Raw genomic sequence first — 17,069 nt, 5'->3', positions numbered from 1 at the left:
CAGGGAAGAGGGGGGCTGACACAGTAGCTGCGAGAAGCCCAGCGCTGCGGCCTTGGGTGGTGACCTGGCCTCAGAGTCTCATCCACATAAATGGGTGTGGGCCCTGCGTGGTCGCCAGCTCTGTGCGCCCATTCCCACGCTGAGAGGCTCCCGTCCAGAGCTGGACGCACAGGAGTATAGAACCCGCTGTTTTCCCGAGGACGCCCCTCCTCCCGAGGACACCCCTCCCTGAGGACGTCTCTGTCCCGAAGACGAGGCTCAGAACCTGGCCCGGGACACGGAGCCGGCTGAGGGGCGGAGGGGAGGGGCCCGCATGGCCACTCCCAGGGCAGGAGGTGGCACCCCGCCCTGCAGCGCTTAGGGTCGGGGTCACAAAGGAGGTGGGAAGGGGAAGTGGGTCCAGAGGGGCGTGGCCGCGCAGCCCAGCCCCTCCCGGCCTCCCGCGGGGCCGATTGGCTGCGGGACGGGGGTGGTCTTCGGGGAGGTGCCTTGTAAGGGGATGAGCCGCCCCGGGGAGCGCCGGGGACCAGACGCGGTCCCGCAGGGAGCTGCTTACCTGTACGCCCCGCGACACACCCTAGACATCCCGCTTCCGGCTCCCAGTCCCGGACGATGTGCGGCCCCGGCCTCGGCCTCTGGCTGCTCGGCGCGCTCTGGCTGCAGGGTGAGTGCGCCCACATCCGCGCAGCGCGGGGTCGGAAGGGAGGCGCGGTTGGGGCGCCGCGCGGGCCGGAGCGCTCGGTCACCTGGCCTCCCCTGTGCCCCGCTGGTTCTGCGAGTGGTCCCTGCTGGCACGGAGCGCGCTGAGGCGGCTACTCGGCGGAGAGGAGTCGGAACCTTCAAAAGGAAACTGAGAGCAAACCAGCCCGGCAGGCGCTTCCCTGAGCCCGTGGTCACGGAACTGGCAGGACTGAGCGGGGCCGGGGCTGAGGGCGGCTGGGGCCTCTGCACCCGCTGCTGGTGGCTCCCTGTCTAGTGACTCCCGAGGCCGGCAGGGAAGTGGAGACAGAAGCAGTGCGCTGGAGCCAGGGGCTGGGGACACAAGGGGTGTCTGGCTACATGGGTACGGGTCTGTGGCCAGGGAGGATCGGATTAGCTTCCACCCCCTTACCCCTCTTTTAGGGGCTTCCAGAATGGGAGTTTTGTAGCCCTCACCCCCAGACTGGGGGTGGGGGGCCAGGACGAGGGGTTGCTTCTCCAGGCGGCCAGAAGCTGGGCAGCCCTTCCTGGTGACTTCTCACTCCTTGATTGTTACAGCCCAGTGAAGACACTTTCAGAGCCCACCATCCTCCCGCTCCCCCCCGCCCCGCCCCCGCCCCGCCACTGCCCATCAGTGGGTGGTTTGCCTTTTGAAGGCCCCGAAACTCTCAAGCCTCTCAGATCTGTAGTTGGACACGCAGGGGGTTTCCAGCACCTGCGGTGAGACCTTTCAGTTCCTAGCTAAATGCACGGATGAGATGGTATGGTTACATGGAAAATCCCCCCACCCAAAAAAAGAAAAATAGCAACCCTGTAGAACAGAGTAGGAGCCCTGCTGGTGCAGTGGTTAAGAGCTACAGCGAGCTACAGTTCTACTCTGTCCTATGGGGTCGCTATGAGTCAGAATTGACTGGAAAGCAATGGGTTTAGAACAGAGTAGGAATACCCCATAGGGTTTTCAAGGAGTACCTGGTGGATTTGAACCGCTGACCTTTTGGTTAGCAGCAGAGCTCTTAACCACTAAGCCACCAGGGCTCCAGTTACATGGAGGAGATTGGAAACTCTAAGTGCTTCCAGAGTCTGCAAGAGCCACAGGACCCCCACTTGGGCTGGGGGTCAGACCTTCGTCTTCTGTGGTCAGCACTGATGGGACATGGGCGGGGGGCAGGGATGGGCAGTGTGGGGGCAGGTTCAGGACACCCTGAGTTGCTGGTCCCTGTACTGCCTAGTGACTTGCCTCCAGAGGTGGGGAAAGTATCCAAGGGCAGGAGAGGGCCTGAGCCCTGATGACCCCTGCTTTCTCACAGTGATGGCTTCGGACCCCTCCTTGCCTCACGTGGATCAGTTTCAGGTGGTGTGGCCCTGGCGCCTGCCAACAGCCCGTGCCCGCCGGGCCCTGCCCTCCCGCTGGGTAAGTCTGCTGGGTGTGGTGCAGCCCAGAGGCCCCTCCCTGGCCTAAAGCCTGGTTTCCACCTGGGACAAGGGGGTCAGTAGCTCTGCGTGAGGATCTGGCCTGTGGGGCTTCCCCATGTGACTCTGCGAGGAGCTGGACTGGAAATCAGATCCCTGAGGGCCTGCTTCTGCTCCTGGGTGTGGCCTCCCCCTCCCCCACCTTCTTCCTTCCCGCCTGAAGGCACAGTATCTGTTGAGTGTGGGTCCACCGCTGCAGGGCTGCCCAGCTGTTCTGTCTCTCTTGGTGGTCTCTTGCCAAGGTCAGCCAGGGGAGTGACCTCAAGGGGAAGAAGGCAGGGCAGCAGTGGGCAGACTCAGAGGCCGCTCCCAAGTTTCACTTGGCTTGGGTTGGTCTGCCAAGTTCCTCTTCCACTGCTGGATACAGCTCACCGCTGGCGCTGGTGTGTTGTGAGCCAGCCTTGACGCACCATCCTTGGGGCTGGGCCAGGGTCCCCTGAGGCTGGGGAACCAAGAGGTGGCCGTGGGTGGGGCAAACGTTAATGCCCTCAGGAACTGGTTTTCAGTGATTTGGGGAACCAAGAACGGCCGGGTGGGTTGCCTCTGGGGTCAGTTTGTAAAACCCGTGTGAGCGAGGATACATGTGCATGTGTATATGTGTGTGCGTACACACATGTGCATATGAGTACGCGTGTGAACTGTCTGTGCATACATGTGTTGCACTGTGTGTGCACATGTGCGTGTTTGTGCATATGCGTGAGCTTGTGTGCGTGTGTGTGTGTGTGTGTGTGTGTGTACTGGGATGGCGATGTGTCTGTCCTGACCTTGGGCCCAGTGAAAAGACATGAGCTGCCTAGGAAACAGCCCCTGGGGCTCCCACAGCTGCCTCGCCCCATCCAGTGGCAGGCAGTCAGCAGGCCCAAGATGACTGGATACTCAGTGGACAGATGGGTAAACAGAGGCCTGTCAGGCTGAGGTGCCCAGTGAGGCCCTAGACAGAGCTCCTGGGTCTGCTCTGGGGACAGGCTCCACCCTTCTGCCTCTCATCCAGCCTGGCCCAGCCACCCAGGGTCCTCAGGGGTTTCAGGCTGTGCGCCTCCCCGTGGATGGCCTTGGGCTCTAGCACTCACCTGGCTGGGCTCCACAGAATGTGGACACGGCCTCAGGGCAGGCTGCTGACGCCCGGACTTCTCTCTCAGAGCCTGTATCCTGATAGCGTGAGCTACATCCTTGGGGCCGGAGGGCACAACTTCACCCTGCATCTGCGGAAGAACAGGTGAACAGGGGCCAGGCCCGCAGGTCCCACCTGGAGAGCCCCTGTGTGCAGGCCCACTTCAGCCCCGCACACTTGCGTCCTGGGTGTTGTGGGTGTCTCGAGGAGCCCAGATATCCTGAGGGTCCTGGTGTCATGGGGATCCTGGGGCCCTGGGGACCCTGGATATCCTGGGGGTCCTGCTGCCCTGGGCCCAGCCCCTCCTCACATGGGGCCTTGCCGAGGGAGGCCAGAAGCCCAGGGCACTAGAGCAGCTCTTTTCCAGGGAACTGCTGGGCTCAGGCTACACGGAGACCTACACGGCTGCCAACGGCTCTGATGTGGTAGAGCAGCTTCAAGGGCAGGTATAAGACGCAGGCAGCCTCCCCGAGGTGGGGGAAGCGGCAAGACTGGGACATAAAGCCACTCACCACCCGCTTTGCAGGATCACTGCCTCTACCAGGGACACGTGGAGGGGCACCAGGGCTCAGCCGCCAGCCTCAGCACCTGTGAGGGCCTCAGGTGGGTGTCACTGGCCTGGGGCAGGACACCCATGGAGTGTAAGCCCCAGCCCTCCCCTCATCTGCAGAGAGGTAAACTGAGGCAGAGAAGAGGGGCTGATGCCCCACTCATAGACACCCCACCCTTCCCTGTGACTGGGGCTCATCCAGAGGCCCAGGGCCCCCTAGAACTCACAAGTCCTACCACGGTGTCTCCTGGGCGCTGTCCCTGAGTGTCCGCTGCCTGGAGTTGCTGGGGCAGGCGGATCAGGAGCCTCCAGCCAGTGAGGGGCTTTCTGCACTCCCCACCCCCACGAGGAGGCAGGGACACGCCCCTACATCTGCTCCCCTACCCTCAGGGGCTTTTTCCGAGCGGGCTCGGTGGTCCACCTGATCGAGCCCCTGGACGGCGCTGAGGAGGGCCGGCATGCCCTGTACCAGGCGCAGCACTTGCAGCAGAAACGTGGCACCTGTGGGGTTAGCAACGCAAGCCTGGAGCATATCCTGGGGCCCCGGATTGCAGCAGCCTTCAGGCCCCGCGTAAGCAAGCAGGCCCACCCGCTTCATGTTGGCCCCGTCCCTGAGCTGTCCCCAGACTCCCTCTCTTCTCCCCACGCCCTGGGGGTGGGCGTCCCTGAGCTGTCCCCCTCCCCGGCACAGTCAGTGTGTGGAGACAGGCTGAGGCAGCACAGTGACTGGGTGGCTCACAGCATCTTGTCACCTGTAGCATCGGCCTCTGTCCCAAGAGCCCCGGCACGTGGAGCTGTATGTGGTCACAGACAGCACTGAGGTGAGGCTGCATGGCTAGGGTGGGTGCCGGCAGCTGGCAGGCCCAGTGAGCAGGTGGGTGGACGGTCCAGGCAGGCTGGGCTTGGGCCTGAGGGTCTCTGTGCTCCAGTTTCAGAAGCTCAGGAGCCGAGAGGCTGTGCGAAGGCGGGTGCTGGAGGTGGTGAACCACGTGGACAAGGTGGGCCATGCTTTATGCACTCAGGTGGGGTGTCCTATGAGGGGCTGCCTTCGGGTTCCTGCCCAGCTGGGGCTCAAGGACCCCTTGGCACTGGGTCTACTCCTGGGGGGGGCACCACCTGCCTGATGGAAACCCTGGTTTAGAGGTGTGTGCGAGACATCTGGGAGGAGAGGGGAACAAACAGGCAGGCAACTAGGACGGTTGGCGAGACTGGGGGGGGAACTGCCCATCTCTAAACTGGGCACTAAGAATGCTACCCCTTCTCAAGCCTCATGCCCCCACCCTCGAGGTAATGCTACCTCTGTTGGCTGGTCTACCTACGAGCCCGACCGTCTGGGGGGCCCCAACTCCCCTACTCCACAGGGTCCCTGAGGCCCAACCCGACATGGGACTCTTGCCCTCGCGTAGCTATACCAGGAGCTCAGCCTCCGAGTGGCGTTGGTGGGCCTGGAGATGTGGAGCAAAGACAAGATTGACATCAGCCCCCAGGCTGATGACACGCTGGAGAACTTCCTGGACTGGCGGACTAAGGAGCTGATGGGGCGGCATGCCCACGACAATGCACAGCTCATCACGTGAGGGAGGACAGAAGAGCCGCGGGAGCTAGGCCCCAGACCATGGGGCAAAGACTAGGGCCTGGCTGGGGCTGCGCAGGGCTGGGGAGGGGCACCCAGGGAGCGGTGGTGGCACGGAGGCCGCAGGCTGGGCGTGGGGTGCAGAGTGGGGTGAGGTGTGGGGGCAGGTCAGGGTGGGGAAGTGGGGAGGTCAGCCGCTCCCACCTGCTGACACTGCACTGCTCTAGGGGAGTCGACTTCTCTGGCACCACTGTGGGCCTGGCCAAGGTGGGCTCCATGTGCTCCCGAAGCTCGGCAGCCGTGAACCAGGTGCGCAGGGAGACCCGGGACCAGGCACAGGGAGGGGCCAGCGGAGCACAGGTGGGCGAGACCCCAACACCAGGCACACGGTGGTGCCGGTGTTCCTGGGGGGGCGGGTGTGCCCTGTCTGAAGAGAGGTGTTGGCAGGACCCAGGCGAGGCCGCAGCAGCCTCTGGGGGCAGGGAGGGCGGATGCAGGGCCCCAGACGACCTGAGTGAACACAGCCCCCCAACCCGCAGGACCACAGCCAGAACCCCATTGGTGTAGCATCCACCATGGCCCACGAGATGGGCCACAACCTGGGCATGGACCATGATGAGAACATCCAAGGCTGCCACTGCCCAGTGCCACAGGACAGCGGTGGCTGCGTGATGGCAGCCAGCATTGGGTGAGGCCTGCCAGTCCTGCTGACTGAGGGCACCACCAGCACCCACACCAGCCTGCGGCAGCCCTGTGGAGTGGGCGGGTGTCAGCCCATGGCTTGGATGGAGGTGTGTGGGGGCCCCCCAAGTCCCTGCCTGATGGTGTGCCCCTCCTTTTCAGCCTCAAGTTCCCCAGAATGTTCAGCCAATGCAGCCGTGCAGACCTTGAGACATTTGTGGAAAATCCCCAGACAGACTGCTTGCGGGGCGCTCTGGACCCTGGCCGGCTGGTCAGCGACCCCGTGTGTGGGAACAAGTTCGTGGAGCGCGGGGAGCAGTGTGACTGCGGCTCGACCCAGGTGGGCCCCAGGCCTCGCGGGCCCTCTGCTGGCTGCTGCCTGGCAGGTGGGGGGCTGAGCAGAAGGCATCCGTTCTAGCGGAGGTGGGTCGTGGGTGGCCCTGGGCAGAAGGCGACCGGTCCTGGGGGAAGTGCATCCCGGGGTGGGGGCCTGGATCCTGGCCCCACCCTGCAGCATGTGGACTCTTGCCACCCCTACCTGCACGGTTCTGAGGGACTGCTGCGATGACACCCTCTCCCCTTCCAGGAGTGCCGGGACCCCTGCTGTAATGCCACTTACTGCCAGCTGACTGAGGGGGCTGAGTGTGCCCAGGGAGCCTGTTGTCACAAGTGCCAGGTGAGCTGAGTGGGCCTTCTGCCCCCTTGAGGCTCAGGATCCCTCACCCCACCCAACTGAGCCCCCAGACTGGCAGCGGAGGCCTCGGTGTGTGGTGGGCTGCTTGACCTCCGGCCTCACCCCTCTACTGTCAGGTGAAGCCAGCTGGCGAGCTGTGCCGTGCTCCCAAGGATGTGTGTGATCTTGGGGAGTACTGTGATGGCCAGCAGCCCGAGTGCCCAGAGGATGTCTTCCAGGAGAATGGCACGCCCTGCCTGGGGGGCTACTGCCACAATGGGGCCTGCCCCACACTGAACCAGCGATGCAACGACCTGTGGGGGCCAGGTGAGGCAACAGTGTGGGGATGCGGCAACCACTGACCCAGCCGGCCCCTCCCCATTAACCTGCCCTGGTCCTGCAGGTACACGAGCCGCTGCAGAGACCTGCTTCTCCTATAGCCTCTTGCAGCGCTGCCAGGGCTCGAGCCTCAGCCGGTGAGCACATGGGGCCCCCCACCCTACATACACATGTGTGCACTCATGTATGCATGGGCATGTGTGTGCATGCAGGGGTGCCACCAGAGAGGGGACCCCCAGGCCAGGGGACAGAGTCCACATGGGGTTACCACTGGGGAGAGGTCCTCCAAGAAAGGGTCTGTTCTCCAGAGTCTATCCTGCCTCTCATGGGAGGAAGGTGAGCCACTGTGGCTGGGGGGAGTGTGGACACTCAACCAATGGCCCCACCCCACTCACTGCCTCCTCTTGCTGCGGCCTCATTTCCCCCAAGCAGGGCTGCCTTATGCTAAGTGGGCCAGCACGTCCCTCTGTCCGCAGGGCTGACCCATGTGGCATCCTGTACTGCCAAGGGGGGCAGAAGCCCCCACAGCGGACCTCCTGTGCTATCACCCACTCCTTTGGCCACTGCCAGGCGCTTGTCACGGAAGATGGTCGTGCCTACGAGACTGTGCCAGTGGGCACCAGGTGTGGTGAGGGCAAGGTGAGTGCAGGGCCCCTCTAGCCAGGTGGGTGTGCAGGGCCACTGGCAGAACCAGGGCCAGGCTCAGCACCTCAAGTAGTGGTGCCAGGGCAGCTTTGCAGCCCCAAGAGCCTCGTACCCGATCATGCGCCCTGAGGGCGCCCAGCTCCCCACTGTGAGTGGCCCATGTCCTGGGCTGGGGCAGGGCTGGGGCCTCTGCAGGGGCTGGCAGACATGACCCCCAGGAGACTGCACATCCACCTCCACAGACCAAGTGTCTAAGGAGTCCCCCCACCACTCCAGGTTTGCTGGGAAGGACGCTGCCAGGGTCTTCACGTTTACAGATACGAAAACTGCTCCGCCAAGTGCAATGGCCATGGGGTATGTTTGGGATCCTGGGACAGTGCGCCCCCAGGCCTGTCCTGGCTGGAGGAGGCATGCAGGCTCCGGACACACCTGAGTGAACAGAGGGAGGCCAGCCACGGGCACCATGGGCCAGGTGCTGGACCCCTGGTACAGCGCCTCAGGCATCAACCCTGAAAACTGAGGCCAGGGTAGTCATCGTGCCAGCTGGCATGTGGACCAGGCCTTCCAGCTCCCATCCAGGCCCCCCACCCTGCACTGCTCAACTGTTAGTGCTCATGAGCAGAGCCATCACCCCGCCTGCCACACACCCGCACACACACACAGACACAGCACATACCCTGCACACTCACACATGCACAGACTCACATACTCATCATGCACACACCACATACACGTGCACACACACAGGCATGCACACTCATGGGCACAGACACTCTACACATACACACTACATACACCTACACACATGTTTACACGTTCGTGCAAATACCTGCACGTGCACAAAGACACAGCACATGTGTACACTGCACACACAGGCACGCACACACACTGGGGACACGCACATACACGTGCACATGTGTGCACTACCACACACTACACACATGTGCATGCGTGCACACACATTCTAACATGCACACATACCCACACATGTATGCACTATGCACACACTCTTTCTCCTGGTTTCTGTGTGGAACAATGGAAATAGGCTGGTCTGACTAGAAACAGCCTCAGAGCCTAGCCCCTCACTCTGAGACGAGGTTGCACTGTAAGCACTGATGACCCACATTCCGCTTTAGGGAAGTCAGAGCTAATGAGTGCTTAATGCCGAAAGTCTGAAACTCTCCCCTTCTGAGGGCTCTCACGGGATGGGGTGGCACGCACCCCCTCCCCCACCAAGGTTGAGACAGGGGCTTCTCTGCAGACAGTGCAGAGGGCTGGACCTTGGAGGGTTGGACAGCAGTGGGGTCTCAAGGTGTTGGGGGGAATGGGGACTGAGGGGTAGGGGCAGCCCTGCATTGGGCATCTGGGCTGACTCGCCTCTACATGGTGGAGCCGGCCCCCGCTGCTCCTTGGGGCTCCCCGTGGTGCCAACGCCTGCCTATCCCACTCACCGACCCACCGTCCCTCCAGGTATGCAGCCACAAGAGTGAATGCCACTGCTACCCAGGCTGGGCCCCACCCTACTGTGCCAAACCTGTGTCTGACATGCACGGAGGTAGGGCCTGGGGAGCCCCGCACAGCCTGAGGGGACGAGGCCCCACGGGTGGGGGGCGACATCCAGGTGGGAGGGTGACATCTGTGAGGCCTCTGCTTGGCCACTGGGGTCTGGTGCTTTTCCTGACAGCCTGGGGAGCCAAGGCAGGATGCCACAGGCCGTGAGAGTGTTGGTAAATACAGGCGCCATGGCCTCCCAGGGTATTCTTACCCTGAAGGAGCCTGTGCCCTCTGCCTCAGCCCTACACAAAATGTCCTAGAGAGATGGGAGGACAGTGAAAACGAGGGGTACTAGGTCAGGGTGAGACCCCAGGACAGTCCTCAGCTCCCTTCACAGTGGCCCACGCCCATAAGCGTCTTCCTCCCCATTGGCCACTGGGCGTGTGGCCATCCACAGCATCATGGCTTCCAGGGCTTGGCCCAGCCATGCCCCCATCACCTGGAGCCCAGCCCTCCAACTTGCTACCGGGGACCCCAGAGCACTGGTGTGTAATGTACCTGTGTCTGCTGGTGGTGGGGGCTGCTGCCAGCTTCTGGGGAGCAAGCTCAGCAGCAGCCGTTCTTGGGGGCCACCTCTGGGCTTGGAGGGGCTCAGCCAAGGTGGGGCCTATGCACAAGTCCCCTGCCATGGGGTGATTCGATGGAGGAGCCACGGGGCAAGGCCCTGGCCCCTTGGGCAGGGGCTGCTTCCCTCACGGGCCTCCCTGGAGCCACTGGCCCAGCTGACAGCAGTTCACTGTGTACCTGACAGCGTCTGGGAGCCTGTCCACGGGAGTCCTGGTGAGTGTGGTGCTGCTGGTGGTCATGTTGCTCATTCTGGTAGGCGTGGCCTTCTACCTCAAGCCCTGGGACCGCCACCGCAAGAGGTGAGGGCGCACTCGTATTGCAGGATGGCAGTGTGCGTGTGTGCCTGTGTGCCTGTGTGTGCACTTTGCAAGTGTGTGTGTGCCTATGTGTGTGTGCACTCATGTTTGCATATGCACCATGCTCAGCACTGCTGTTGGGGAGACGAGGACCAGCTCCTCACTCACGGCCCCAGCATGAGGGGTGACTTCCCTCTTCAGACTGCCTGCATCTGCCGTCCTGGGGCTGAAAGCTCAGCTTCCTCAGGTTCATCTAGCCCCATAGGGCAAGCAGAGCCTTAGCCCTGGGCCCCCCGACTCTCTCTCAGACATGAAGGGGTTAGGTTCTGATGCCAGGTTAGTGAATGTGAGTTCCCTGTGGCTGCCATAACGAAGTACAACGAACTAGATGGCTTATAAGAACAAAGATTTATTCTCCCAAGCCTCCGGAGGCTGAAAGTCTAAGTTCAGGGCATGGGCAGGGCTACGCTCCCTCTTGAGGTTCTAGGGGAAGATTCTGCCTTGTCTCTTCCAGCTTCTGGTGGCCCCAGGGGTTTCTTGGCTTGCAGCTGCAGCATAACTCTGTTGTCACGCGGCCATCTTTTCTGTATGTCTTTGTGTCTCTTCTCTTATAAAGACATTGCTGAGGCGGGATTAGGAGCCACCCTCCTCCTGTGTGACCTCCTGATAACCTAACAGATTACATCTGCTGAGACCCTATTTCCAAATAAGGTCACATTCACAGGTATCGGGGTTAGGACTTCAACATCTTTTTGGGAGTCACAGTTCAACTCATAGCAGTGATGTAAATACAAAGAGAGGCCAGATTGAGCCCCCCACACCCACCACGCAAACCCCGGCAGGTCCTGCATGTCCCCGAGGCACCTAGCCCCCTCCATGGTACTGCCACGCTCAGGGTGACATCAGCACACAGAGGGGCTGCTTCGCACCTGGCACATGCCTGGCACACTCCTGGCACACCTGCCCAGGGTAGACGGCCTGTGTTGATGTGGGAAGTGCTGGGCTGCCCACCACCCAGCCTGACTGCACCTCCAGGGTCCACCAGGGCGGCAAACACTTGGAGGACCCCTTGCTGCCGCCCCATTCTTCCCATTATGGTGCTATAGTTCACCCACAGACTGGGGGCCCCCTGAGTCCCTGGTGAAGACACAGGCGCCAGGGCACCGCTGACTACACCTTTCCTTTTTCCCCAGGAATGCAGCCCCCAAGACCTCCATGGGGCTCACAAACCCCCTGTTCCGTGAGGGGGGCGGTGGCGGTGCCCTAGGGAAGAGCAGTGCTGCCGCCCCCACCGCCGGCTCCCCCGAGGCAGTCTTGACCACCTACTCCCGCCAGCCCCCCAGGCCTCCGGCGTCCAGGGAGACCCCTAAGCGGCCACCCCCGGTTGTAAGCATCACATCCCCCAATGGGCCTAAAAGAACCCGTTGCCGTTGAGTCTATTCCGACACATAACGACCCTATAGGACAGGGTAGAACTGCCTCGCAGGGTTTCCAAGGAGCGCCTGGTGAATTGACCTTTCAGTTAGCTGCGAAGCTCTTAAGCACTGCGCCACCAGAGCTCCCCAATGGGCCTACCCAGTAAACCCAGTGCCGTCGAGTCCAATGGGCCTAGTGAGGCTGAAATGCAGAGACAGAGTCCCACAGCCTACCCCGGAAGGTTCTGGAAGCATGCCCTCGTTCCCTAGGAAGGCCCTGGAAGGCTGAGGCAGATCCCTCAATGCACACACATGGCTGGGTTCTCCCCTCAGTAGGAGGGGCAGGAACTTCAGACATGCTGGGTGGCTTAGGAGGCGTGAGGGGCAGAGTGCACCCTGGGTGTCCAGTGCACTCATAACTGCCCCTTTCCCTGAAGCCCCCTGCCACCAGGTCCAGCCCACCCTTCCCGGTTCCCATGTACACGCCACAGGTGCTTGAGCAGGTGAGCCCCGCCACGGAAGAGGGGAGGCAGCTGCTTCATCCAGGAGGTGGAGTCAGGGTGGCTGGATTCAGGCCTCATCTGGGAGGGCACTGCTGCTTGTGGAGGTGGGCTGGAGGGCTGGAAGAGAGTGGTAAATGGGGCCAGAAGCAAGGCAGAGGAGCTTCTGGGGCCCAGGGCCCCCTGGGGGTTTGGAGTATCAGGTGGGTGTGACTCTCCTCCTTTCTCAACAGCTCAGGCCTGCCCCACCCAACAAGCCCCTCCCAGAGCTGAAGGCCACGCAGGTGAGAGATTTCAGGGTGCTCACCCCACCACCCCAGGCTGCCCTGGGCAGCCCTCTGCATGTCATGCAAACACCTGGGGCAGGACCCTATCCTCTGGGTGGAAGGCCAGGTAGCCCAGCCTCCCATGTCACTCTTTCCTTGGGCTATGAGGCTTCAGGGTTCAAAGAAGACCTCCGTCAAATGTGAATGAATGAAGCCTTGGCCAGGTTGGGCTTAATTACAAGCCCTCCATATCTCCCAGCCCGCCCCACCCCACCCCACCTCAGTGTCAGGGTACCATCCCCTAGCCTGCCCCTGGGCTTACCTCTGCCAGTCCCTGGGGGCAGGATAAAATGGGTCACTGCTGGGAAGCTCCACTCCAACCCCAGGCCCTCTGGCTTAGCCATGGCTGTGGCCCACCCTACGCCTGCAGGAGGTGTCTCCAGTGCTTTTCAAAGGCCTAAATGGGCAGAACTCTGGGCCGGGGGTGGGGGAGCAAGGGTGCTTGTCAGTCCAGTGTGATCACCTCCTGCTAGGCCTGGCATGGGTTCTAGCTGTCCAAGCCTATGTCTACCCAGTGACACTGACAGCCTCCTCAGCCACCCTCATTGCTCTCACTGACTTCTTGTTGTTGTGAGCTGCTGTCCAGTCGGCCCCTAACTTTTTGATTTTGTTGCTGTGGGCTGCCGTCCAGTCGGCCCCTGACTTGTTGTTGTTAGCTCCCGTCCATTCGGCCCCGACTCACCGTGACCCCATGCATAAGGGAACAAAACGCTACCCGGTCCTGCATCATTCCCACAATCGATTGCAGACCGGACCATTGCAGTTCATAGGGCTTTCACCGGCTAGTTTTTGGAAGTAGATCTCCAGGCCATTCTTCCCACTCTGTCTTAGTCTGGAAGCTCTGCTGAAACATGTTCAGCATGATAACAACATGGAAACCTCCACTGGCAGACAGGAGCTGAACCCAGATCTCCCACGTGGAAGCAGGAATTCTGCCATGCCCCTCACTTCGGGTTTGTCTGGGGTGGACCCAGCACAGTAGAGCACAGAAGTGAGGTGGTGCCCTCCCCAGGGGCATAAGGGTGATGTTGACTTCGGGCACTTGGCTGTGACGGTGTCTGCTGGCTTCTCTACTAACAGTCACTGTCTTTCCCTTTGTTAATAAATAGCTTGAGGAGGGAGATACTTTGAGACACTGAACCTCACTCACTGCTTTGAGCTCCCTCAGCGGAGCTTGTCTGCGGCAGTTATTACCGTAGTGTTTGCTTAATAGTGGTTTTCTACTTCTCTCTTTCCTTTTTGAAAGTTTTAGACTCACAGGAAAGTTGCAAAAATAGTTTTAGGAGTGGTTTTGACAGGTTTCAGACTTGGGGAGGGGTGCTGTCGAAGGTGAAGAAGTCGGCAAATCACAGGCTTCGGTGCAGCTGTGCTGTGAGCTGGCAGGGAGCAGGGACTGGGAGTTATGGACTTGGAGGTGTGGCCTGCCCACATCCCCACCACAAGTCCTTGTAAACTGCCCTCAAGGGGAGAGCTGCGGCTTCCCCTGCTCTGCCTTCCTCCTTTGTTCCAGATCCCCAGGCCCTGACAAACCTAAAATGCAAAGAGATGCAAATTTTAGCAGTTCTCGGCTTTTGAGCTTCCAAAGACCCAAATTCTGGCCATTTAAAAGCTTCTCAGGGGTCCTGTGGGGAGAAGAGTGGGCAGTGAGTCTGCAGCAGCTTGGGGCCGGAGGGTCCAGGAATGCCCTCTTCTGCCAAGTGTAGGCTTTATTCTGTGTGCAGCAGTTGCTGGGGGGCTTTTCTGCTGGGGGACACTCAAAAGAGGCAGAAGCCTGCAGGCTGTTTTGGACCAGAGCCAGGAGCTGGGGGAGCTCGCTGGAAGTCGGCTGTGAGGAGAGACGGTGCCTAGGTAAGGGCACCTGGAAAAGCAAGGTGGCCTCCCTCCTCAGCTGTGTCTGCCTCTCTCCAGGTCGTCAGGCCAACTGTTGCACCCCCGATGCCACCCACCAAACCCAATGCTGGAGGGCCCACTCCTTCCCAGGCCATCAAGCCAACCACTGTACCCCCAGCACCACCCACCAAGCTCAAGTCTGCTCCTACTCAGGTGAGCTCCCGCCCACGGCCCAGATCACAGTACCCATCTGGGCAAGGAAGGCAGAGTTGTTATTTCCATGTTGGGCCAGCTGGATACCTGCCCTGAGAGGGTGGGGCTTTTCCTTCTTTAAATTGTCAGCTGATGGACTTTGATGATTTGAAAAGGAGAGAAAACTCATTAGCTACAAGTTTCTTTTAGCTTCCGCTTTATAATTCACCGGAGGACTTTCAGTGATCACCACTTCTACCCGCTGTGAATTCTGCATCATTTTCCCTACTACTATATGTAGTATACGTAGGCAGCCTATCCATTATGTATATAATGTGTTAGCTATTAATATTTTGCTGTCACTGTTAGCACCATTGTATAGACAGGGCCACATAGTGTTAGATGAACTGGGGACCTAAATTCTAACAAATGTGAAAGGAAATGAGGTTAAGTTGTGCCCTTTGTATTGGATGATTTTTAACATCAGTTCTCTTCTCCTGCTCCAAGGCGGTTGGCACAAAGATTGCTCTGAAGCCCCTTGTCCAGAGGAGGTGACCGGGCCAGGAGTTCCCGAAGCACTGTGGGGGGCATCTGTGAACCAGTCTGGAAGTTACCTGTTGTTCATGTTGAAAGACTATGAGCTTCATCACCAGCACGACCCCCAACTCTGGCCCACACAGGGGTTGGCAGCTTGTAGTGAGCTCAGACTCCACAGCCAGGGCCCAGGTGTGTGCCTGCCTTGAAGGGCTGTAGTTTCTTTTGAGAGCCACACTCCCCATGACCAAGGTTGCTCTCCTCACACCAGGAACACTGCAGTGGCTGTGGTCACCACCAAAGGGCTCTCAGCATGGGATTCGGTGGTTGGGCCTTGGGTGGCTGACCCCTGACCTCAGAACGCATTCACCTAAGAGGGCAGACAGCCCCTCATGGCCAGTCCCTCCTCACCAGTGTTCTGCCACATTCAGCCCAGTGTGTCTGAGGTCGCCAGGTGGGAATGAGCATCATCTGTTGTTCAGGATCTGTGTGTGTGTCCAGACAGCCTTTCTCCACACCTGCTTTCAGGCCTCCTAAGCACTGGAAGCTTCTAACACCTTCTACTTCTAGGCAGAAGGGCTTACCCGGCATGTGTGTACATTGTAAAAAAAAAAAAAAAAAATTGTACATCATCAGAAATGGGCCCCTGGCCAGACCCCACTCCACCCCAAGGTGGGACAGCACTGTTTTTCCTTTTTAAGATGTCAGTGAGCACTGTATCTGCACCTGACTCTGGAGCCTGCTTTCCCATGAGACTTAAGAAGGAAAAGTGTTTCTGTTTTATATTTTTTGGCTTAGGAATCACCACCTTTATCTAAAGTGCCAGTTGGGGAAGCAACTCTCTCATCTGGTTCTTCTCTTCAAGCCTCAGGTGCACGTTCAGCAGCACTGAGACTTTTTTTATAGCTTAATAATGAAAAAGCTGTATTTATGATTAAATTATTGATCAAGTTCTAAATGTCCAGAGATTTTTATTAAATCAGTGGGGAAGAGTGCATATTACAAATGTGGAATTCAATTATTTTTATACTATTCAAGGGTCCAATTCTTGTTAAAATAAAATGTATACTGTAACTATATAATGTTGAACAATCTTTTCGTTCCTTTCTCCCTGAATTTTAATCATAAGCCCCTCCTCCACCTGAATTAAATCACCCCAGTCCAGATGTAGAGGAGGGCTAGTAAGACCCAAAGACCTGGCACCCAGGGGTTGATGAAACAATTAACTGTGTGAAAACTCCAATCTCTGGAGGTCAGTCTTGCAGCGAGGGACTTGAGGGTCCACAGGGAACCTGCCAGAGCACTGCTTCTGCCTGTAATCTTCTTAGTATGATGTCTTCGCCCAGAGCAAGTCTGCACACAGGGCCTGGCGCTCACTGGAGGCCCAAGCGCTGTAGCTACAAGCAGCCGGTGGTCTCCGAGCACCGAGCCTGGCAACGCGGTCGCTCCGCCCTTTCCGGCCCGTCTCCGGGCAACGGCCCCAACAACCGGCCTGGGCACCCGCCCTTTCCGGCCCGTCTCCGGGCAACGGCCCCAACAACGCTCCGGCGCCATGCTGCGAGCCGCCCGCCGGAGACCCCCGACGGTCCCGCCGCCGCCGCCGGGCGACCTCCGCAGCCTCTACGTCTGGCTGGACCGACTCCCGCTCAGCCGCCCCAAGCGCCACCTGGCCCGGCACTTCGGCGACGGCGGTGAGGGCGCGTCCGGCGGGGGCGGGTGGCACCCGAGGACTGGCCAGGCTGGGGTCCTGTAAGGCGGGCAGAGGGCGTGGGGGCTGACCGCTCAGGGGGCTCAAGGTTGGCATGCCTGCCCGTTAGCGGGACCTGGCCCTCTCCGCACAAGGCCGTGTCTCCCCGCCGGCGAGTGGTCTCGGCGGACAGGTGCAGCGAGGGCTGCCTGCAGGGGCCAGTCAGACGAGATGGCCAGGGAAGGGGCCGTGTCTCGTGAAGGCTCCCGACTCCCCCGCTGCCGGCAAAGTGCTGAAGACCCAGAGCAGGAGCATGAGAGGACGAGCTGAAGGAGGTGGCCAGGGAAGGAGGGTGGAGGGACAGAGGGGAGGGCAAAGATGTCGTGGGAGAGGGGCAGAGGCGGTGATGTCCCAGGAGAAGGGATGT

At 60.1% G+C, this 17,069-nt stretch overlaps 1 protein-coding gene across 12 annotated transcripts; it reads left to right on the top strand.

Annotated features, from left to right (window-relative positions):
- Window positions 1-465: 465 nt before the first annotated feature.
- Window positions 466-16,020, top strand: ADAM8 (ADAM metallopeptidase domain 8). 12 transcript variants are annotated; one of them, XM_049855616.1, is made up of 24 exons: window positions 466-664; window positions 2,007-2,110; window positions 3,309-3,385; window positions 3,648-3,726; window positions 3,807-3,883; window positions 4,221-4,401; window positions 4,589-4,651; window positions 4,760-4,828; window positions 5,237-5,403; window positions 5,631-5,763; window positions 5,943-6,091; window positions 6,247-6,424; window positions 6,671-6,760; window positions 6,895-7,084; window positions 7,161-7,233; window positions 7,573-7,735; window positions 8,018-8,095; window positions 9,212-9,296; window positions 10,047-10,161; window positions 11,352-11,544; window positions 12,011-12,076; window positions 12,307-12,357; window positions 14,308-14,442; window positions 14,929-16,020. In XM_049855616.1, exons 1-24 carry the CDS (start codon window positions 613-615, stop codon window positions 14,974-14,976), a joined length of 2,616 nt encoding a protein of 871 aa, XP_049711573.1. In that variant the 5' UTR covers window positions 466-612; the 3' UTR covers window positions 14,977-16,020. The 12 variants fall into 12 exon arrangements, 11 of the variants coding, with proteins under 11 accessions (XP_049711573.1, XP_049711572.1, XP_049711569.1 ...); XM_049855612.1 differs by lacking the exon at window positions 466-664 and having other exon boundaries at window positions 1,316-2,110; XM_049855613.1 differs by lacking the exon at window positions 466-664 and having other exon boundaries at window positions 1,318-2,110; window positions 5,631-5,712.
- Window positions 16,021-17,069: the final 1,049 nt, after the last annotated feature.

Source organism: Elephas maximus, chromosome 16 (genome assembly GCF_024166365.1).
Source record: "Elephas maximus indicus isolate mEleMax1 chromosome 16, mEleMax1 primary haplotype, whole genome shotgun sequence".
Lineage (NCBI taxonomy): Eukaryota > Metazoa > Chordata > Mammalia > Proboscidea > Elephantidae > Elephas > Elephas maximus.
The sequence above is the reverse complement of the archived record's forward strand: the minus strand, read 5'-3'. Positions and strand labels throughout refer to the sequence as shown.

Excerpts from the sequence above, each read along its gene's own strand:
- ADAM8 (XM_049855612.1), top strand. The coding sequence starts at position 1,853 with ATGGGCGGGGGGCAGGGATGGGCAGTGTGGGGGCAGGTTCAGGACACC. Across the intron at positions 5,404-5,630 it reads GACAATGCACAGCTCATCAC|GGGAGTCGACTTCTCTGGCA; the intron begins GTGAGGGAGGAC and ends GCACTGCTCTAG. Across the intron at positions 11,545-12,010 it reads CTAAGCGGCCACCCCCGGTT|CCCCCTGCCACCAGGTCCAG; the intron begins GTAAGCATCACA and ends CTTTCCCTGAAG.